This window comes from Thermobia domestica, chromosome 2 (assembly GCF_964235325.1).
Source record: "Thermobia domestica chromosome 2, izTheDome1.hap1.1, whole genome shotgun sequence".
NCBI lineage: Eukaryota > Metazoa > Arthropoda > Insecta > Zygentoma > Lepismatidae > Thermobia > Thermobia domestica.
In genome coordinates this window covers 128,170,676-128,193,105 of record NC_137455.1, presented here as the reverse complement: position 1 = coordinate 128,193,105, position 22,430 = coordinate 128,170,676, and the positions used below count along the sequence as shown (strand labels likewise).

The 22,430-nt window shown below is 36.8% G+C and overlaps 1 protein-coding gene across 1 annotated transcript in view; it reads right to left on the bottom strand.

Moving 5' to 3' along the window:
- The window catches only part of LOC145675489 (uncharacterized), a 74,216-nt gene that overhangs the window by 41,653 nt on the left and 10,133 nt on the right, over nt 1–22,430 (bottom strand). The window contains exons 2-5 of the mRNA XM_081745940.1: nt 17,254–21,098; nt 8,628–8,826; nt 6,656–6,862; nt 3,657–3,788 (exon numbers count right to left, since the gene is read on the bottom strand). Coding sequence (XP_081602066.1) covers nt 3,657–3,788; nt 6,656–6,862; nt 8,628–8,826; nt 17,254–21,091 — 4,376 coding nt within the window. The 5' untranslated portion in view covers nt 21,092–21,098. The remainder of the gene's footprint in view (nt 1–3,656; nt 3,789–6,655; nt 6,863–8,627; nt 8,827–17,253; nt 21,099–22,430) is intronic.

Genomic DNA, 22,430 nt, shown 5'->3' with positions numbered 1-22,430 from the left:
CTATGTGATTGCCCAGAACCAGCTTTCACTTTCTGTGAATCTTCATTTTGTTCAACAGTTCTTTTCTCATGCGTATAGTATGCGAATATGATTGATTTTGTAGTTGAAGAAATGAAGAAAAAATTGAGTTACTTTCTTTCAAGTTTTGATGAACCATTTGCACTACTGATGGATGAATCATCAACAGTATCCCAAAAATCTGTTTTATTGGTGTATTTTCGAGTAATCAGGAGTACTGTAACATATTTTTAGGGTTAATGAACTATAAGAAACAACAGGAAAACATACCTGTGACACGATGAGAATTGTAAGTTCAGAACTACAAAAACAACTTGTTTCTATTTGTACAGATGGGGCAAGTAATATACAAGGGAAAATAAATGGTGCTACCGTGGCTGCAAAAGTAATAAGGCGTTCATGTATTTACCATTCCATGGGTCACAAACTTGAGTTTGTTATATATAAAGCAGTCAACATTACAACAGACATGATTAATTTTCAGGAACTCATAGAAAAGTTGTATAGTGTGTACTCAATACCATCAAAAAATTAAACTGAAACTACCTTAGAAAAACCTACAAAATACCTTTCATACTAAAAGCAAAATATTTGGTATAAGATGCATGTTATCTTCATACCGTTCAATGTAATCCGTATGGAAGTGCTATCCTGCTTTAGTTGCACACTGTAAAAATGCCTCTACACATTTCCATGAAATGCTCGGGATTGTGCACCATTTTTGAGACTGTATGATAAACTCAAATGGCCTTATTTATGAAATGGCCTTGTTTTGGAATGCTTTGAAACCTTCTTCAAAAACAGCTTATATTCCCAAGAAAGGTTAGCATACATCATAACAGTAGTGTCCAAGATTTAAAAAACTGTGAATGTATGCAAGGCCTCAAAACTGAAGATGGTAGATCCCTGAAGACTTCCGTTACCAGTTGGAGGGGAATGATAGTTTTCGTGGTGTTCCAGTAACGAAACCATCAGAACAGTCTCTTTATAAATACGGACAGAGAAGACTACATTTTTTTTTCCACATCTTAGTGGACAACATCAAGTCTTACTTTCTCCATAAAAGTTTCAATAGATCCGCAGTGCTGATATAATGGAATTGGCCCAAGGAATCACCTAAGAAAATGTTGTATGGTCGCCAGGAAGTATTTGAAATTTCAGAAAAATTAAGTTTCCTTCAGAAAAGTTATCTAAAATATCACAGGAATTTCGGAAGCACACACTGCAACTTGGCTAACTGGAAGGGACAAAACCTGTCTTAACTCTACGATTCGTTGTTGTTTCAATTTCATTTGCGGAATGTGAAGAATGTTTTACGACTGAACTTTCATCACGTTGCATCTAGGAGCAATTAAGTGGTAAAATATCAGAATCTCACTTTTCATGAATTAATGGGCCGCATGTTTCTTTATTCAATTATGAAGATTGTGCTGCTAAACGGATTAAATGTGGTCTACATTCTGCGACTAATAAGTTCTCTGGTCAAGAGTCACTATTGGATGTTTACCTATTTCCAATATTTTCACTATTCTGAGCTAAGAACTGATATTTATAGAACGTTACATAATGAACATAAAATAAAAGTTTATGTTCATTATATAAGGTTGAGATAGCATGCATTCAATACATTGAATTGTTTTCTACTACATTTACTATATGAAAATGACACAGAACATATATGTCGTCCTTCCTGATTCTTTATTTAATACTACTCTTGTTTTGTGTTGGTTTTCAGCACACTAGTATTTATACAAAAACAATTACTCGCTAATTCTACGAATTCTAGTACCAAGTAAATAGAAAATACTGTAAATGAAATTCCATGTACTTTTAAAGACAGTTGTAGTAATGTCTGTCGAATAGTCTAGCAGAATATAGCAATATTTCATTTTTCTGTTTGGCGCAGGATGGAGAACTGCAACTGTTAAATTATTAACTCCTTCCCTCAAGAAAATTCGTATATAAAACACCGAAAATTCGATGCTGCCAAGACTTACTGACATCACAGTTAAGTTTTTGATAGTATGCGTATGAAGCCATGTTTCAGAGGTAGCTTACCAAATGAGTATAGTAGTGGGTCTATTCGAAATTTAAATATAACGGACTAAGCACAAGATGTTATTTAATGAAAACATTCTACTAGCAACGTAATCTAAACCCGGAACAGTTTGTTACAGACGTCTATGTTTTACCACTGATCTACCATTATTCGTTATTTGTATCTTGTCTAGGGCAAGAGAATACGTAGCAAACTCTCAAAGCGAACACTTTAAAGTATTAATGAGATCCTCTATTTCTGATTTGCTTAAGATGTTTATACGAGTGTGTGTTTTTACTCTATTATTGGTTCTTCAGTAGATCTAAGATTGTGAAATTGAAATGTGTTGAGTTTCCTTATGTACTACGAATCGGGATTTTTTTTAGTTTAACGTCCCACATTATGCAGCAAGATTATGGAGTAGATGATGGTAATAACGAATTAAATAATGGAAGGGGAAAAAGTGGGAGCAAAGTGAAGGACTTCGAGAAAATTCTTGCACACAGTGTTTGTCTACCACAAAGCTCAATCGGCGCGAACTAGGGTCGCACTGGGTACTAGGGACCCCACGAACCAGAAATGAGCTCTACCACCGAGCCACCGCAGCTCCTAAACGCTGAGATGTAGCACAGACTCGGTAGTTGAACCGGTGAAATAGCTAAACTCATGGTTCAAAGAAAACTGAGCACTAAGTATTTCAAATAATAATGATTCATTTGTGTTTTTTAGAGACGGTACAGAGTAATAGGTGGGTAATTGTACTGGAAATGGTAGTTACAAGTGCTGGGAACAGAATTAATTCCTCGAAGACAAGTAGCATCATACATACATATATACATACATACCTACATATATACATACATACATACATGGGACATACTGTAGTCGGATCAAGACTTCACTTAGGAACTAGTATGTGCCCTATCCAAATATTCGTTTCAGAATCTGCGGCACTTCCGCAACAATTTTTATAGAGATAATTGGTGAGTACTTCAAATTATATGCCCGAAGCCAAACTCCCTTTGTAAAAAAATTGTTGCGGGAGTACTGCAGGACTCTGAAACATGTATTTTTGGATAACGCACATATTAGTTCCTAAGTAAAGTCTTGACCCGACTAGGGCAGGTCCCATAGTATTGGAGCTATGGACCTTTAAAGTTCATTATTTCATGTTTTTGGCAGCTTATAACTCCGAAAGGAAGCATTTGTGCACCCAGGTTGGTCTATACTTTCTGTTTTATCTTGGTGTCAGGAATAACTTCCTAAACGTTGTTGGTGTTGTTTTGAAAGACCTTGTATAGTTTAAAAAAACTTACTATTCTATCTATACATAACACGATAAAGTGTTTAACATAATTAGTGCAATTTAGTGTTTAACATAATGTCGGTAAGAGCAGCAATGTTGATATTTGAATATCCTACTCTATCCTAAAGAAAAGAAAGAAAAAAAATTAAGTGCTTAACGTATCCAGTACGAAAACCTATTATTTACTACTAATTATCTTTCTATGACTCATTTTTTTGTGAATTACGCATACGCCATTCATTGCTATTCACGGGAATCTAAATAATGAAATAAGGTACGGTAAATATTTATTACCTTATATAATCAGTCTGGATAATCTCTAAGAACTTAGGCCATGTTTTCATTACATAAGCGTATGCCTCTTGCCATTTCTTATTTTGAATTAAGTCTGCAAATTCTGCTTGTTCCTCATGAGCTTGAACAAATCTAAAAAATAAAATAAAAACAAAATAAGAAACATTCAGTTAAGTTATTTCTCATACACGAATATAGTTCACATTGTAACAGTAACAGTTTAGTCCTTGTGAAGGACAATCTATTTAATAGAGCAGTTGGTCGGGTCGCGAGCGTGTCTTTTCCCAATACCGTTTACCGAGTTTATACGAGACAATTATCGATTGGAGAAAACTGTTTATTTATCCCGTTTCCAAAGAGAGCTCTTACTACAGTTTTATTTATTTATGTTCAGAAGGGCATGAATTAGAGCCTAGCATTCAATGTTGACCTTAATAGGTCCCTCTAGATTCTGTTTATCTGTTCCCACCAACTATACAACAAGTGTTGTATTCCTTGTCTGGAACGGCAAGAAGTTACTCCTACCAGAGGACGGGAGGGTATTGTCTCCTATGTAAGTCTATACTATAAATGTAATTCAACGATTATCATGGATTTGATTAACCATTTCATCAGATGTGAACGATGCTCCAAATGCTCAACATCGTTCATGCTCGTACAACTATGATGATTCACTATTGCACTATTCCATGAGAAGGAGTAGTCTCCATAATACTTTTCATGATTTTTTTTGTTTCTTTAATAGTTTTCCTCCCTAGCGCTTAATTAATATAAAAAATTAATCCTTTTCCGTTTCAGATACTAAACATGCATTTATTTGGTTTAGAACGCTATCAACAACAAAATATCAAACAAAGCAGAACCAAAATTCTCAGTTTATAACATATGAAGATGTTACACTATAAAATGAAGCTTGCGATCGGAGTGCCATCTCGTGAAATGTCAGGGATTTATCAAACGCTCCTGGTACAGGATGTAATACAGTTAGCATCAATTTCTGCCCAACTTTGCCTATGGTTGCCCCAGTTATCCATTTTACAGATCTTGATAAACCTCTGAGCTACACGGAAAGGAGAGTAGAACGACAAGAAAATCGAGCCCCCACCGAGAATCAAATACGAGCTGTTCGGCTGGTAAGTAGACGCCCTGTCAACTAAACCACCGCGACTCTACTAACACTATTTGGCACTTCACTTTTAAGTGAAACAGGAAGATTTATATAGTGTTTATGACGACTCACGTGATTTCCTCCTGTTTGTGACTGTTCTCTTTAATCTCTGTGAGGAACGATCGGAAATAGTCAATAATTTGGAAATATCAAATTTTTCAGTATTTTTAAAAAGTAAACTAGCGTATAACGTATTAGTATTCCCAAAAAATCTTAATGTATGGTGATACCTCAATAATTCCCTGATACACAAATTAAAGACCTTAGGCTGACAAGTCGGTGATTTTGCTACTAAGTACGTATGACTTGATCTAGCATATCTGAACAACTACTTCACTTTCTATCAAAGGCAAGTACACACCGGGAATCACACCCAGGATCACGCAAACAGAACGAACACAGCTTTGGCATTGAGCCACATCTTAAAACATTAACAATGTAACGATGATTATATATCACCAAATGCAAATAACATACACAGTCTTGCAATTATATAAGACTGATTTTACTGAATGAAATAAAAACAGGATAATTCAATGGTACTCGTTTTATTATTATTATTATTATTCAAAGTACATTCCTCCTGAACCGGTACAGTGGGTGTACGACCGAGCAACGACTGGAAAAACCTCTGCATATCGATTTACGGTATGTCCCTAATAGTTGATGTCTTCAGCATCGTCAAAGAGTCGCCCTTTTAACAGTAACTTCAGTTTCGGAAATAGAAAATAATTACAAGGGGATAGATCTGGCGAATAGGTAGGGTGATTGAACACACACACTTGCTTTCGGATCAAAAACTCTTGTGCGGCTATTGTCCTATGAACGAGCGCACTGTCATGACAAATGACCAACTGCCTGGTGTTTATTACTCAGCTTACACACGTCGAATCCTTTTCCATAAGAGCTCCTGAACACTCATATAATAATTAGCAGTGACGGTCTGTCTCTCTAGAAGATATTCATAGTGAATAATTTCTTTGCTGTCGCAAAGACAAAACAGCATTATCCTCACCTTCGACTTCTGCAAATAAACTATTTTCCTTCTTTTCGGAGATGTAGTGACTTTCATTCAACACTTTGAGGTTTTGTTATTGAATCATAGCGAAAACACAAACAATATTTCATCCTCCGCAACAATGGAATTTACAAAATTTCCAATCCTTTTGAGCAGTTTCAAAGATGTCTTTTGCATAATGAACAGAGATATATTTTTGTTAGTCAGACAAAGATGGGGCACAAACTGAGATGCGATCTTTCTCTTGCTTAAATCTTGCACTGAGATGTGACGAATCGTTTTCCAGCTTACACCAAACTTCTCTGCCGGCACACAATGATCTTCTGTAAGGCGTTCTCTCAGTTTAGTGATGAGATTGTCCGCACGCACTAAAATTGGACGACCAGGTCTTGCTTCATTTTCAATTGATTTTACACCACTCTTAAATCGCTGATACCACCTGAATAACTACACAGGAGGCACAAGTACTTCCATATACCTGTCGCGTCATTTCCACGGACTCGGTTGCACTTTTGCCAAGTTTAAAATGTTCGCTCGCCAAGAATTTAATGTTCGCTCGCTGCTCCATAGCGCTACCATGAGAACAGTCTCCCCCACTTAACTGAATATGACATCATAGTTTTCATCATGCTTAGCGTGCAGCGATGCATGTTGCCAGATCGTAGACAAAGGTTACGTCTTTTGTTAACATGCAATCATTTCTTTCTAACATTTTTCTTTTCTCCACAATAAAATCAGTATCATTATATAACTGTCGCACTGTGTATAGTACCAGGTAACCTTCAATTACTTATTAAATAAATAAATACTTACTGTAAAAATAGCTCACGTCTTGAAAATAATGGTCTGGTTATTTTTCCAATTCGTTTCGGATAATTCATATCTTCTAACTGAAGCATCGTGTACCTGTACATATCATCATCTTGACACAAAGGCAATGAGAACAGAAGGACCATACGTTTAAAAGCAGTTCGCAATTCTCCGTTTAGTTTAATGCAGTCTCCCAGGAGAGCCAGAGCCCTATTTAGCATGAGAAAAATAGTAATTAGCAATACCTGCTTTATGATACATTGAGAAATCGATTATTTAAATTATTTAATATGTATTAATTCAATACACGGAACAATGATAACATAATGGAAAAATTGGCTACCGGTATTGGACTGAAAGGAACTCGGGCTTCAATCTTCTAGTCGCATAATAATTAAGCTATGACTGATATGAACGACTTTTCTGTTTTCAAGCTTAATATCTAGTAACTACCCACTGCTGGGACCTAATCCAACAACGTTTACCTGAAAAAGTCCTGTTTCATTCGTAAAATTATTCAATTACTTCACATGTACCATGCACATTCATGGGAGTAAATGTCTTCGCTTCAATAATAGCACGCAATTCAACTTAAGGACATCCAAGTACTAACACCGAAAGGGAAATCATTCTACCTTATAACACTGACAATATTCGTAAGTGCTTTCACACAAGCACATGACTTTTGTCTGCCTGGCTTAATTTCACTACGAGTGTTGCTGCATTATATCTGTCTTCACATGGTTTGTATGGCATCAGGTGATCACCCACAATTTTTTGTTGGGTGTCGACCATTGTTGCCGTAAAAGAACAAGATCTGTTCAGAATATCTAGGAAATTGACAAAGCATTTTTCAGAGTTTTATTTTTTAAATATATCATTTCATACTTCATAGAAATAAAGTTGACCAATAACAATATCAGGACAAAAAAATTCTCAAGAGGAATCTTACTGAAAATGCGAGTTATGCAACTAGAAGATTTACAATTAGACTATTTTTAAAAGCGTACAAAAGTTGTTGTTGTTGTTGATTTTAGTTTAGCGTCCCTTTCAGCAGCGAGGCTATATGAGACGTGGACCTACTGATTAACGTGGAATCCGAACCACATGAGCTCCCGCCGGGAATCGAACCCGGGTCTCCCACGCCAAAGACGCGTATGCTAACCGCTTAGCCACGGAGGAGCTCAGCGTACAAAAGTGTACAAAAGTGAAAAGAGAAATCTAACATTAAAAAAGAAAAACCTAAGTGATGACAAATCAAGGATGCACCAATAGAATCTAAAAAAGTGCAAAATAAATTTAAAATATCTAAGGGTAGAAACAGCAGATAGAAAAATATGCTCTAGTATTTGCTAGTTACTTCCAGTTATGTGTAGATAACAAAAACCAGTTCCAAATGTCGAAAACAAATTTTACTTTTTATATCAGAAAAATTGAAATGGTCTTCTTAACTTATTTCGCCGCTCTATACAATTACTTCATGGTAGGTAAATTACTCTTGAAGAGATGAATTCACTGCAATGAAGAAAAATTTTCCTTCAAAATTAGACGGCTCTATGTGCAATGTTTGAGGAGTATTCCTTATTGTTAATGTGGTCCACCTAAAGATGTAAATGAGGTTGAAAGAATTTCAACTACCATAGTGGTGGAATGTATGTGTCATTACTATTATTGCATGTTAGAATGAAACCTGTGTCGAAAAATTGATTCAGAACGTGATAGTAGATCTCCAATTACGAGGATGTTGAATGCAGGATTTCATGAGAACTTGTTGCGTAGAAATTAAGACCCCCCCCCTTAAGTATAATAGTCTCGTAAAAATTCTTAAGTATAATAGTAGATTTCACTTTCACAATTTATAGCGTTTGTCTTCCCTAAACATTCTTCATGATATTCTCAAAATACATAAAAATATTTGAAAATAAACATTTCCCTTTACAACGTTTATTGACACATAATTGTTATGTACACCTACCTGTTCTTAATAATTGCTGTTAGCGGCTTCATATCTCCTAAAGCAACAATTCGCTGCTGCTTCGAGCCGTGTTCTACAATACTTTGGATCACAGTCTTCTTTTTGCCCAATACAGGTAAATGGAATTCCATACACAAAGCATGTAACTCTTTAACACTCAATAACTCCAAAAGGTTAACAAGACATTCACTTTGTAAGTCTAATTAAGGGAGAAAAAAGGAAGAAAAAATACGGCACTGATATTAATAATGACTCAGCATTGAAACAAATAAACGAAATAATAGCAAAAAATGCAATACACTATAAAAGTATATAAGTAAAAGTATGCATAAAACAGTACATATATTTTACTTATTTGTTTGTGTATGAATTTACGTAATGTTTTCCTCCCAAATTTTCGGGTAAAGTGAAATCCATGAACTTCGTGCTTTTGGAACGGACTAAACTAATAAGGGTCAAGATATAAAAATGACCTGTATACGTAAGAAGTTAAATAAAAATCTAAGGACGTATATTTTCATTGATAATAGACAATTGTTACACTCATAATGCCATATGATAAACCAGCAAGAACAAAAAATTTAATATATATATATATATATATATATATATATATATATATATATATATACGAGGGCAATCCCAAAAAAAAGGTCTCCTATATTTTTAGATATACAAAGAACCGTTTATTCTCTATAATTGTTACATCAGTTTAAAGGTTGAAGAAAGCTTTATTTTTCTACATAATCGCCATTTCGGTCGATGCATTTTTGTAGACGCTGTGGCAGTTTTACAATGCCCATGTCATACCAGCTTGCCGCCATGCCCTTATCTTTCACCTCATCATCGGAGCAGAACCGTCGTCCAGACAAATGTTCCTTCAACTTAGGGAACAGGCAGTAATCGCTGGGTGCAAGTCCGGACTGTATGGTGGGTGGGTGATGACGTTCCAACCAAAATATTGATGGCCTCCCGCTCCTTCCCTCGTCATGAATTTCAGTACGACTGGCTGTAAACTCTCTACACCTCTTGCGAACGTTTTTGACATCCATGCACGACTGTCCATACACTTCCGTCAATTGGCGATGAATGTCAACCGGTTTAACACCTTTTGCGTTCAAAAATAACTGCACGAACTTCGCACTTGGCGGTAACGTTAATCGGGAGCTCCATTTCGAATGGCTGCCAAGCCAAGACTGAGCATCCGAGCGAAGCGCCTGCGTGCTTATGTGGTAGCGGAGAAGGCACCACCCACAACAGTGTTGCCAATAACCGTATTAAAAGTTTCTCTACGTCCCCAAAAAATAGGAGACCTTTTTTGGGATTGCCCTCGTATATATATATATATATATATATATATATATATATATATATATATAGATAGATAGATAGATAGATAGATAGATATAGATAGATAGATAGATATAGATATATAATGTTATTGTTATCTTTACTAGAGTTATTTGTAATGTTAAATCAACTTTCATGTAAATTACCTTTAATTATAACGTTTAAAATTTATTTTAAAGTTTTGAAGAAAAAACTTTTCTTTTTATCTGCAATTTTGATTTACGAGGGCTTCTTACTTTAAAGATTTGATTTGATTTATATTCTTGGCTTATAAATATGTTTATTTAAAGGCTAATATAATATCAACGAAACATTCTACACAAATCAAGATGGCAAATAGGAAGAAACACAACAAGCTTGTCACATTGCGCAAGGGAAACATTTTAATTATCAAGATTAATTACCCTATTTTCTTGTAAGGGATAGTTATAAACCCTTAAGGGGTCACACTACTAAAAATGATACGAAAGTTAACCATTTTTCTTTTGCCCATTTTTCGTAAGTGAAAAGAGATAATCAAATGTAACTTACCACAATAATAGATAATGTTATTCTACACCCGAAAATAAGAATCAAAAGAATTTTCAGAGTTGCCACCCATAGAAATTACAATGTGGCCAGAATATGAATTACCCAAAAATCTAGGATAAGACAGCGACTAGAAAAATTAACTCACCGGAAATTGATGTCTTATTATGTTGTCTTGGCTCCTTGTTAACTACTTTTTAAATAATACAGCGTGAGCACAGAAACAGTACCTGATTTTAAAGTGCCATATAATTAACATTTAATTGAATATTTACATGAAATTTTGTACAGAGCTCAGTAAACTCAAAGTATTTTCCCATCTATCTTTTCAGAATCCTAGTTCTGACCAGGGCAGCTAGAGGGCAGTAACATCAAAAGTGACGTTCACCCCACAGCAACGTAGCTGGTACGTTTTACAATTTGCAAAAACAAGCTGTTATGTAAGAATGCAGCGTGATTTCAAACGACAATTTAATGCTGATCCACCCACACAAATCTATTGTGAAGTGGCATAGAACGTTTATTGAGACGGGGTGCATTTGTGATCAAAGAAAAGGACATTCAGGGCGACGTCCAGTCTCCGAGGAAACTGTGGAGCGCATAAGAGCAGCCTATGTACACAGCCCACAGAAGTCTACACGTAAAGCTAGCAGAGAGTTGCAGATGCCACAAACAACAGTAAAGCCTGTCTCAGACGAGACTGAAGTAAGGTTGCAAGTCACGATCTAAAATTCACGACCTTACTTAACGATCGTGTGAGAAGTAACTTGCTTCTAGTTCAGGTTGAAATTTTCTGCTGTCCTTATTTGGATCCTGACTTTGAAGAAATAGAAGCAGTTTCTATTTTCTTCTGGACTTCCATACAACTACCAATCAGAAAAGAGTAGCGCCTGACGATATTCAACTTTATTTCTCGCTGTAATTTCAAAACAATGCTGCCTGGACAAGAGAAGCATTAATAGTATTATTAATAGAGTCATACGAATTTTTTTGTGAAGCACGATTTATATTATATATATATATATATATATAAAAAATGCAAGAATAAAGAATTCAGGGAAGGCATCCGCCCGAACACTACAGGTGTGAACAAATGTAATTACATCTTTTTAAAAAATAAAAATAGGCGTTTTAAGTATACTGTGCAATTTGTATACCAAAAAATGTAACATGTTAAAAAAAAAAAGCGTGTAGGTTTACTTTTCGCGGACCACTCGAAATAATTGTTCAAAAATTAGAATTTTTTCACTAATTACCTCCTTATTGTTTTCTAAATGGTTTAGGCTGGGCGATATGAAAATATCCACATGGCATAGTTAAAATTCAAGGGGGTATCATAAGCAATTTTGAAAAATTATAATTATTTTACGATTTGCGTATAAATAGAGCGTCCGGATGCATGCATAAAAACTACAGCCCAAAAAACACAAAACAACCTGCGCTAGGTCGCCACTAAAAAGCACGAATGCTATCTAATTGAGTCATAGCAGAGCGAATCTGTAGGGCCCGAGCGTTAGCGAGGAGTTGCGTCTGAAGGGAACAGGCGCGTCAGCGAATGTGGGTATCCGCATAAGCGAGGGTAGTGAAAACGAGTGGGTTTTGACAATGATACGAGTTTCGATAGCATTTGCCATGGTTCCATACTAGTAGAGTTCCACTTGTAAACAAAATACAACTTCTGTAAACTGTGCAGAAATTCACCGCCGGTGGAAAATAGTTTCTATACAGGCATTTTTCATATCACCTCACTTATTTTATCCGTCGTAAAGCACTTGTAATAATTTATGATTAGTAATCCTACACTTGTAAACATAAAATTCAGATGTGATGCGCCAAAAGTAAACCAGCGTCAAAAACAGAAACAATGAGAGTAAAGTATCATCAGTGTTATGTGGCTTTCGTGAAATTTTAGGGAACAGTTCTACAATGCTCGCACAATACAAAAATTTCGGGTGTAGTGCATGAGAAAGGTTCACGGCGCGGTATAAGTTTACTTTATGGGCTATGTGGGCATTTTTGTGGGTACTGAGCTGAGCGGATGCACTCAGTACCTATACTAGAAAATTGCTCTTTCTTCATTTTAGCCTTCCGCCCCTGATAACTGCCCTCACTTACATATTTGGACAAGCCATTTGATTTTCAGTTCTACATCCAAGGATCTACAGACCATTATTCAGGTGACACAGACTTCCCCATGTTCGTATCTCGCTGCTGAATTTTCGGAGTTACTAATTTCAATAGCGTATGTAATTCTGAATAATCTATGTATTCTGTAGATTTTTTTTTTTTTTTTTGTAGGAACGAGGATCTTTAAGTAGTTCATTATTCACCATTGAAAATACGGTGCTTTCCTGTGCATTATTGCGGCGAAGAATTCACTCCCTGGTCTACCAGCTCCTCTTTACTTTCTCTCTCTCTCTCTCGTTTTTTTATGGGGGGGGGGATTTTGTGTTAGCAACAGAGCAGATATCGCTGCTATGGCTATTTCATCCTCTTCGGATGAACTCATATTGTGAAATAGAAAACAATAATATTTACGATTACGACAGTTGATTGCCCTGTGCGTAACACGTGTTTCGTCTGTCGTCGGCCTCTAATACAGTGACCACAAGAGGCTCTGTTGGTTAAACCTACCTAGTTTTAAGGATTGTCTGAGACCCCTACATCACCTAAGGATAAAAGAAATTGCATGGAAGTTTGAGTTAAGCAACACTGTTAAGTTGTAGCCTGGGTTGAGGCCTTAGTTCAGATCCGTGTGAGACGGGCTTAAGCAAGATCTTACGCAAGCGTTTGCGGTGTTACCCGTACCGACTGCAGTTGGTTCAGAAGTTATACCCACAAGACTAGGTAAAGCGCCGTGAGTTCTGTGAGACTATGCAAAATTTCATGGAGGACGACGAAAACTTTCTGACGAAGATCATTTTCAGCGATGAGGCGACATTTCACTTAAGTGGAAAGGTGAATAGACACAATGTAAGGATATGGGGAACCCAGAATCCTCATGTAACTGTAAATGTGGAACGTGACTCACCGAAAATCAATGTTTTTTGTGCAGTATCAGAGCGTCGGGTGCACGGTCCGTTCTTCTTACAGGAACAAACAATTACAGGTGAAAGTTGCTTAGCATCGCTACGTAACTGGTTGATTCCGCAACTTAGTAATGACAGAGATAGACGACTTCGTTCTACAACAAGATGGAGCGCCGCCACACTGACATCGTGCTGTACGCAGGTTTCTAAACGAGAACCTCCCAAACCGATGGGTAGGGCGCTCTGGAGTCAATGATCAAGTTCTTTGCAAGTGGCCTCCAAGATCACCTGACCTCACTATTTGTGACTTCTTTCTGTGGGGATTTGTGAAGAACAAAGTGTAAGCACCTCCACTACCCGCAACTCTGAACGATCTCCAAGAACGCATCAGTGTTTGCTGTCAACTCCATCACAACGGATATGCTTCACAACATGTGGTTGGAGCTAGATTACCGCCTCGATATTTCCCGCGTTACAGGTGGCGCGCACATCGAGTGTTTGTGATTTCAATTATTGCTACAAAAACTTTTTGAGTTTATGTATCACTGTTCAAAATTTCAGCAAAATATTCCTTCGCATATTAAATTTACACTAATTTGAAACCTGGGACTGTTTCTGTGCTCACCCTGTATTTGTATTTATTTTGTAATAAACAGAAAGTTATTAAAATCATCTTTTTGTTTATTACAAGAAGCATGACGAGACAAAATTTGAGCAGTTATATTTTTCTCTTTTTCTGCATTTTGCAATATAAATGCAATTGTCATTTGTTAATGTAATCATACTGTGTGGTCTCCAGAAGGAAAATGCTACGACTACGTAAAGAAAAAGGACATACACAATAACTCCATCCGGAATAAACCACCGAATGTCTTGAAAATGTATACCATGAATGGTACCGATCTGTTCATACTCTTCAAGAAAGACAAAAATAAATAAACCGTACCAACGTCTTGGGGCAAAAGTCACTATTTATAGGTATCAAAAAGTTTCGAGCCTAGTTCTGTAACACGCGAACAGATGGCACCACAAGGCCGCACACAGAATTACAGGCGAATGTGCCAGAGACATCATACTGTGTGCATCGATAGCTATGCAGCTCGTGATACTGTGACTATATGGATTACCACTTTTGCTATTCCGACATGAACACCAAGCTTTAACAAAGAGTGAACTTGAAATTTTGAGGAAAACTTGACAAGTCTGCCACCAAGACATTGCATATAACGAAGCAAGTTTAGGATGATGCTGCTATGAGTCGTTCAAGGCGTTTCTAAGTGGCACGCACAATTTAAGAGTGGAATAATATCACTGGGAGACGATGAGAGACCAAAATGACCTTCATCGAGCTCAACACCGAAAAATGTCGAAATATTCAGCAACTTATGCATGAAGGTCGCCGGAGAGCAATCTACAACACTGCTTCCATTGTCAATGTGCCACATGAAACACTCCAGCCAATCCTTACGTGAGATTTGAACATACGCTGTGTGGCTCCCAAATTCGTCCCCAAGCTGTTGTTCTAGAAGAAGAAACGTCATGCTGAAGTCTACCAAGAATTCCGTCAGTGTAGATGACTCGCCACTCTTTTTTCACGCTTGCTATTCGTGTTGGACGCACATATATGATCACTGATCACAACAATACGAGCTGCACATCTATCAATGCACACAATATGATGTTTCTTGGCACACTGACTTATGAAGGTCGGTGCTCCCTGCAACATAAGCGTGGGGATTGTGTTGTTTATTTATTGGCGTGCTATTATATTACAGGACTACAATAATAGTTAGAAATTATTTTAAAACATTAACAATCAGTATTAACCAAAATTCTCTTCTTTTTCCTTTCCTCTGTCACTGACCTTTCGAAACAAGATGATCAATGAGAACTGAGAGATTAACGTATTCTGTTAAATGTACAGCTTAACATATACAGATGTATAACATATAGAGGTGAATTTAAAACTAGCAGCAGAGAAATAGAATTGCTGCAGTGAAGTTAACTCACAGAGTAATAAGTAATTCAAATCTTATGGATATATATACATATACATAGGGATTGGACAAAAAAAATCTAAAACGTTTGCAAAAGTGTGAAAATCATACCCAGTATGGTGTGGGGCCTCCTTTTGCGTTCAAAACAGCTTGGATCCAACGTGGAATGGACGTATCAGTTCCTGAATCGTGGTGTGTGAAATTTTGTACCATTGTTCTCCAAAACATGCTCCAGTTCCTTGAAGGATGCTGGTGGAGGGTAATGAGACCGAACACGCCTTTCTAACTCGGGCAACAATGGCTCAATGATGTTCAGGTCTGGTGATTGTGGGACCCAGGGGAGGTGTGATAGCTCCTGGTCATGCTCCTCAAACCACGATTTCACCGTTTTTGCAGCGTAACAGGGTGCCAAATCATCTTGGTAGATACCACCAGGGAACAATATTTGGGCCATGGGTAGAACCTGGCCCCAAAATGGCCTCATATGCCTTAGCATTCATCATTCCATGAAGGACTATGATGGGACCTGCAGAAAACGACGATATCACTGCCCATACTGTAACAGAACCACCCCCATGCATTACAGTTGGGAGCAGACAGTCTGTATCATAGGCCTGCGACGGTGTTCTCCATACATAAACACGACCGGTTGTTGGAAACAAGGTGAAGGTCGATTCATCGGACCACATTACGTGTTTCCACTGCTCATAAGTCCACACCTTGTGGTCCTTGCACCACTGGATACGCTTCTTCGCATTTACCGCTGTGACCAGGGGTTTGGCAATAGTGGCCCTGCCATGAATTTTCATTTTATGAAGTTCCCGTCGCACTGTTTTCGATGAAACCGGGTTCTAGGCCGGAATAAAGTTCAGAGGTAATTTTCATTGCAGTGGTCTTCTTTTTAGCTGCTACAATCCGTTTTAATGCCCTCCGGTCCCTATCTGACAGGATTGCCTTTCGACCACTGTTGTGCTTTGCAAACGTCGTTTCCCCATGAATTGTGTATGCCCTCGTGACATTGGACACAGTGCCTTTCGATACCCGCACAATGTTCGCCACTGTTGCTACTGAAGCTCCAACCAGACGGGCACCAAAGATCATACCTCTTTGGAAGTCTGTCAGGTCAACCATTTTACCGCACCACTTTCACACCACGACATTCACAGGTGAACTGGTTACTGCTGACGGAAGAGGAAGGTCCACATGACAGATTGAAAACAAAAGTCGATTGGCAACCGCAACACGTGTTGTACAGTGGAGAGGCAAACTTAAGTGCCCTGTATGAAGTGTTTCTAGATATCCCCCCCCCCCTGTATATATATAAGTAATGGAGATTTGTATTTTTAAAATATATAGGAATTTCTCTAAACAAGTTTACGAAAATATTCCATCCGGTAGGTAATAATAAAACCATGAAGCGTACTAATTCTATTGTGCACTTATACCTTTAACAAACCCTTTCAGAAATGTGTATGCTCGTACACTTGATGTTAATGTATTAAGACATGCTTGGATCTACATAAACTAATAATTAAAATTTGTATCATAGCACTCATTAGCAGAACTCTAAACAGTCTTATCATTATGTGCATACACTCGACTATTGGATTATAGTAAATTATTTTAACGAATTAATTTACTTAAATAAGAAGGCTTATCTTGCGAGTTTGTAACACGTAACTTTATTAGGCCTATTAATAATAAAGAGAGAACACTACTTACCAGTAATGCAGAATTTGTTAGCAATAAGCAAGTCGAATGTTGTTGTTAAATCTTCTGCGATGTCTGCATACTTAATAGAAGAGCGTCGGAACCATACAAAGTTCCTATCAAAAAGTCTAACGTACAATTTCTGTGCTGGTACAGGCATGGCCAAAAACGACTTTAGTGCGTCCATATCTTCTTGACCTAAGCAATACCAGTTTAATTCATTCTGAGTAACATGCATTAACACATTCAAAAATATTCGTAAGTAATACGGATGATTGTTCACATTGTCAGTGTTCACACTGTTTTCATTTTTGGTAGATTTCACTTGATTAGTAGTACACGACTCAGTCTTAGTTTGAGCATTAACGTTTTTCAGGAAACATGATGTTTTTGGCACAAAAGATGATTCTAATGGTATAACATCATCATCATCATCACCTATAATGCTGACATGATTTACTGCAGATGCACCCGGTATTTCAGTCGGTACTTCCTGATTACTTGATATAGGATCAAGCGAGGTACTTAACCTGTCACTTTTATCACTTTGAAATAAGGACTTTCTAGCTCCTGTCCTTATAAAATGTCCGTTATTACTGTCATCAGTGGAATGTACACCATGTCCTTGATTAGGATCATAAGATGTACTTGCACTTTGAACATCAGAAAATTCATTATGAGGTACAGACATATTTTTATTTTCACTTGAATTATTTAGCTTGATACAGGAACCTGATTTATGAATACCTCCATTGTCTGTTCTATCTGAGCTACTTGTAGGAGAATAAGATTTCCACTGTCTATTTACACGTTTTTTACGCCTTGGCGACCAATTAATAATATTATTAGCACTATGTTCTTTTATTTTCTTTTTTGATGATTTGGATCGATTAGGACTTAACAATAACTCCCGGACATTATTTAAGGACGATCTAGATCCAAAAAATTTGCCAGGGCTCTTTGTTAATTGTGGTGAGAGTTTCAAATCCCCTTTTAAATTCAAAGTTTCTTCTGAACCAGATACGTTCTTTGATTGTGTTTCTGGATTGTGCAACTTACGTTTACTATGACTTTTGAAACGCTTTGTCACGTTCTTGTTACTAACACGTACATCGAATGCCTCTTTCGGAACGTCTCTACTCACAGAATACCTACCGTTATGTTTTTGTACTACATCAATGTTTATCTCCTTCTTTTCCAACGATGTGCGAACTGTAGAGGAGGCTGCGATTTTATTTTGCAATAACAAATTACTTTCGTTATATTTTACGGCAATTTTTTCATTGGTTTTTCTCTTAATTTCATTAGCCATTTCAGGTGTCAAACTGACCAAATTTAAGAGTCGCTCCTTATTCTCCGGTGTTCTTGCTTGAGAGCAAAATTGACTGCTCCTTTCAAGTGCTTCTGTCTTATTTTGCAATGACAAATTACTTTTATTATTCTTAAACCTCATGGCAATTTTTTCATTGGTTTTCCTTTTAATTTCATTAGCCATTTCAGGTGTCAAACTGCCCGAATTTAAGGATCGCTCTTTGTTTTCCGGTGTTTTTGGTGGAGAACAAAACTGACTACTACTTCCAAATCCTTCTATCTTATTTTGCAATGACAATTTACGCTTACTATTTCCAAATTTCAAGGCAAGTTTTTCATTAATTTTTTTCTTAATTTGACTAGCCATTTCAGGTGTTATGTTGCGCACTTTCGATATTCCCTCCTCATTTTTCGAGGTTTCTGCTTGACAGCAAAATTGATTACTGCATTCAGCCTTGATCTTATTGTTAAATTGGAGATTTTCATCTTTGCGATCACATTCATCATCATCAATAACGATAACATCCAACTCCGGAATTTGCTTATTTTCTGCAATACTGAATGCAATTTTCGTATCATTCTTAATGGATTTGACCAATGACGACTCTATGTGATTATTTGGCTCTATTTTTACCGAGTTGTTTTCTGATTTTATGATAATTTCGTTGGCTGAATTTAGCGATTGTTTGGTATTTACGTGTTTTATAAGGTCCAAGAACTGAGTCAACGGAACATTAGAACTGCACGGAACTGCTTCTGAAGGAATTGACAATAATTTATGATTATCTAATGCCACAGTAGTACTACCTATGGATGTTTTTTCTCTTTTCATAACGTCTGAAGGGTGCTCTTCGTTATACATACGATCATCAATGTTTTTACTAATCTGTGGTGTCTTATTAATATTTGAAATAGATACATCGGTGTTGACAGAATGAGTAACTAAGCCATGTTGCATTGGGACATTTTTCTCGTCTTTCGTAGGTTCATCTTTTATGTCTGCCATTTCCGTTTTCACTCGTGAAGCCTGAAAGTTACTACTATGATCACTTTGAAAACAAAGAGGGTCTTGTAAGAGATGAATAGTTACTCCAGGCAGGTTTGACAAATATTTCAACGCAGGATTTCTTTCATTATTGGGCATTACTTTATTTTCTACTGACGAAGATTTTATTTTAGTGGAATCGTTAGCAACATTGTTGTCCTGGTTTGACTTGCCATCTGCCTTTAATTTGTCTATTTTATTTTTAACTTCTGTTGTAGATGGCAAATTTTTGGTTTTAGTACTGAATTTTTCTGAAGAACCTGTGATGTCGATAATGGATGGCTTGGAATTTTGATCTACCGATACACATTGTCTTGCCGGCTCAGATGTAACTGTATTTCGAGCAGCTTCAGCTCTATTAGTTTCTTCTACATTGTTATTTGCTTTATTGAGTAAAATATTCGTCAAACGCTCAATTTCTTTAAATTTTTCTAAAAAATCATCAGTACATTTATTTTCAGTATTGCTTGGGCTTGTACTACTCGTCAGCCGTGACATTTCGGTTATACTGCGTTTGGGTATTTCCTCTATGAATGTTACACTTGAGTCGCGGGTACTATTAACAGGTTTATCACGTATTACATCACTACAATCATCTATTTTAAAATTGGTTTGATTACTCTCATCTAAATTTGTCAAAGGAATCTTGACTAAGGGCGCATGTGATACAACACAATTAGCTTCTTTTGATAAAGATAGGGACTTTCTTTTCGAAGATTTCAATGGAGATTCAATGTGAAAGTTACCACCATTCTGCGTACCATTAATAATGGAAGAAGCATGTGACTTTGTTGACTGAGCATGATTCAGCTGCTCAAAACTGTCCTTTCTTGGTGGATTCACTGTCAGGTCTCTATTGAAGATGCCATTTTCACAATCCGATTTGTTAGTAACGGTCCGTAAACCAATCTTTTGAACTCTTACCAGACGCTCACCACTTGCTTTCTGCTTTTCCTTGTCAAGTTTCGAATTTATAGTACAAGCGGAACTGGTTACATTACTAGCTTTCTTCACTCTCTTAACTGTCTCATCTTCTGACCTAGTTAAATTATTTTTCTTCGGTGTACGGTACGTGCTTGTATCTTCAAAATCGTCATCACTATCAGGAGTCTGAACTCGTTCCTGACTACATTGAATGGTATTATTCTTGGATAAAGATTTTACTCTTACCGAAAATGTTCTTCTGTCTGCGTGTGCACCACTTTGAACAGTAACATTATTTTTAAGGTTACCACTACCAACATAATTTTTGTTGTTGATCAAAGTGTTCTTTTGCGAATTGATCTTACTATCATCATCCTCTTCATCATCATCGCACAAATCAATTACTGCTACGGATTTTCCTTGACGCACTACACTATTATCACTTGTCAACACTTTGGAAGACACACAAGGTTTCTTTTCACTCCTATTCAAAACTTTGAAGTATTTAAGTATGGATGGTATGCTATGTACAGTGGGAGACACATTCTTCCTCTTATCCATCCGATGCATTTGGCCACTACAACAAAACAAAACAAAACAAAAAGGTGAGCAAAAACGAAAGATAAAATTTAAAATGTAAATTTGTAATACCTTATTGAAATTTTTAACATCAAACGGTAAAAATACTATCCTATCCTTTATGTCATCAACAGAAAATTTAAAAAATCGAGGAAGTTAATAAACGGAACTCCACACTAGTATTCATCACAAATATATTGCAGATAATTAAATCGAGACGTTAGATAGTCGCGGTATGGGAATCTCGAAGTTACTTTCAAATTTTACCCTATTTGAGCATGCAACAGATTCTCTGAGAGAAGCTTGGCTACGCAACCTAACAAAAGTGCTCAAAACTAGTAATTTTTGAAGTTATTCGCAGAGCGTTGGAATATATGAAGCATACAGCTAGTGCGATTTTGTGCAGAAAACTCGAAGTCTGATAAGGAACTGGTCTGTCAGGTACCAGGGGAAGACCCAAGGAGGAATTGAATAAATTCGAAAAGTTAAGACTGCACAATTCATCATGATTGCACTCACCACATCCCTCATTTGCGTGGGCATGCACCTAAGGCATTAAAAGAACTAGGTTATAGTCTGTTTTTGCTTCGTCAAATCCAAATCTATGTTTTTCCATGGAGAAATAGAAATTCAAGCATAGGAGAAATCTGGTGATCTGTTGGAGATGGCGCGAAAGATAGTTTGATGAACTTCTTGCAGCAAGAATAAAACACAGTTATACTTGATATAGACTTTGATTTTCAGGGGTTACTCACATGAACTAAGCATCCCAAACTTTCAAGCAAGAAATAGATAGATGAAGAATTCACGCAACAATGCAACGTAATAGTAATATTACTTTTTTTCCCACCCTAAATCATGGTAATAAACGAGAGATCATAACAGATGCTGAATAAAAAGTTTGAAAATGAGATGAAGAATAAAATTGAGGTGTCCCTAGTGCATCAACTTACTTCAGATCAATCATGTTTCAGAAAGGAATATGTTCTACGCACACTTGGTATTCAGAGTTGTGAAGATTAACCCTTCTAGGGTTTATAGTATATTCTTATACCATGGCGCAGCATCGTCTTTCACCGCTTATTTAGGTTCTATAACAGGTATTTAAGCTGTTTTTTTTTAATATATTTTTTTACTGGTCAAGCCAAAAATGGATCAAAGAACACCCTAGATGCGTTTTGGAACCGGATGTCCAACTTGGCGGCGCCAAGTGGGGGCGAGAGGCGTACTTTTTTTTTTTTTTTCCTAAGACAAATTTCAAAAAAATTTCACGTCTTTATTTTTCAAGATATCACTTTGAAACTGTGCATACGGATTGTGTATACCCTTG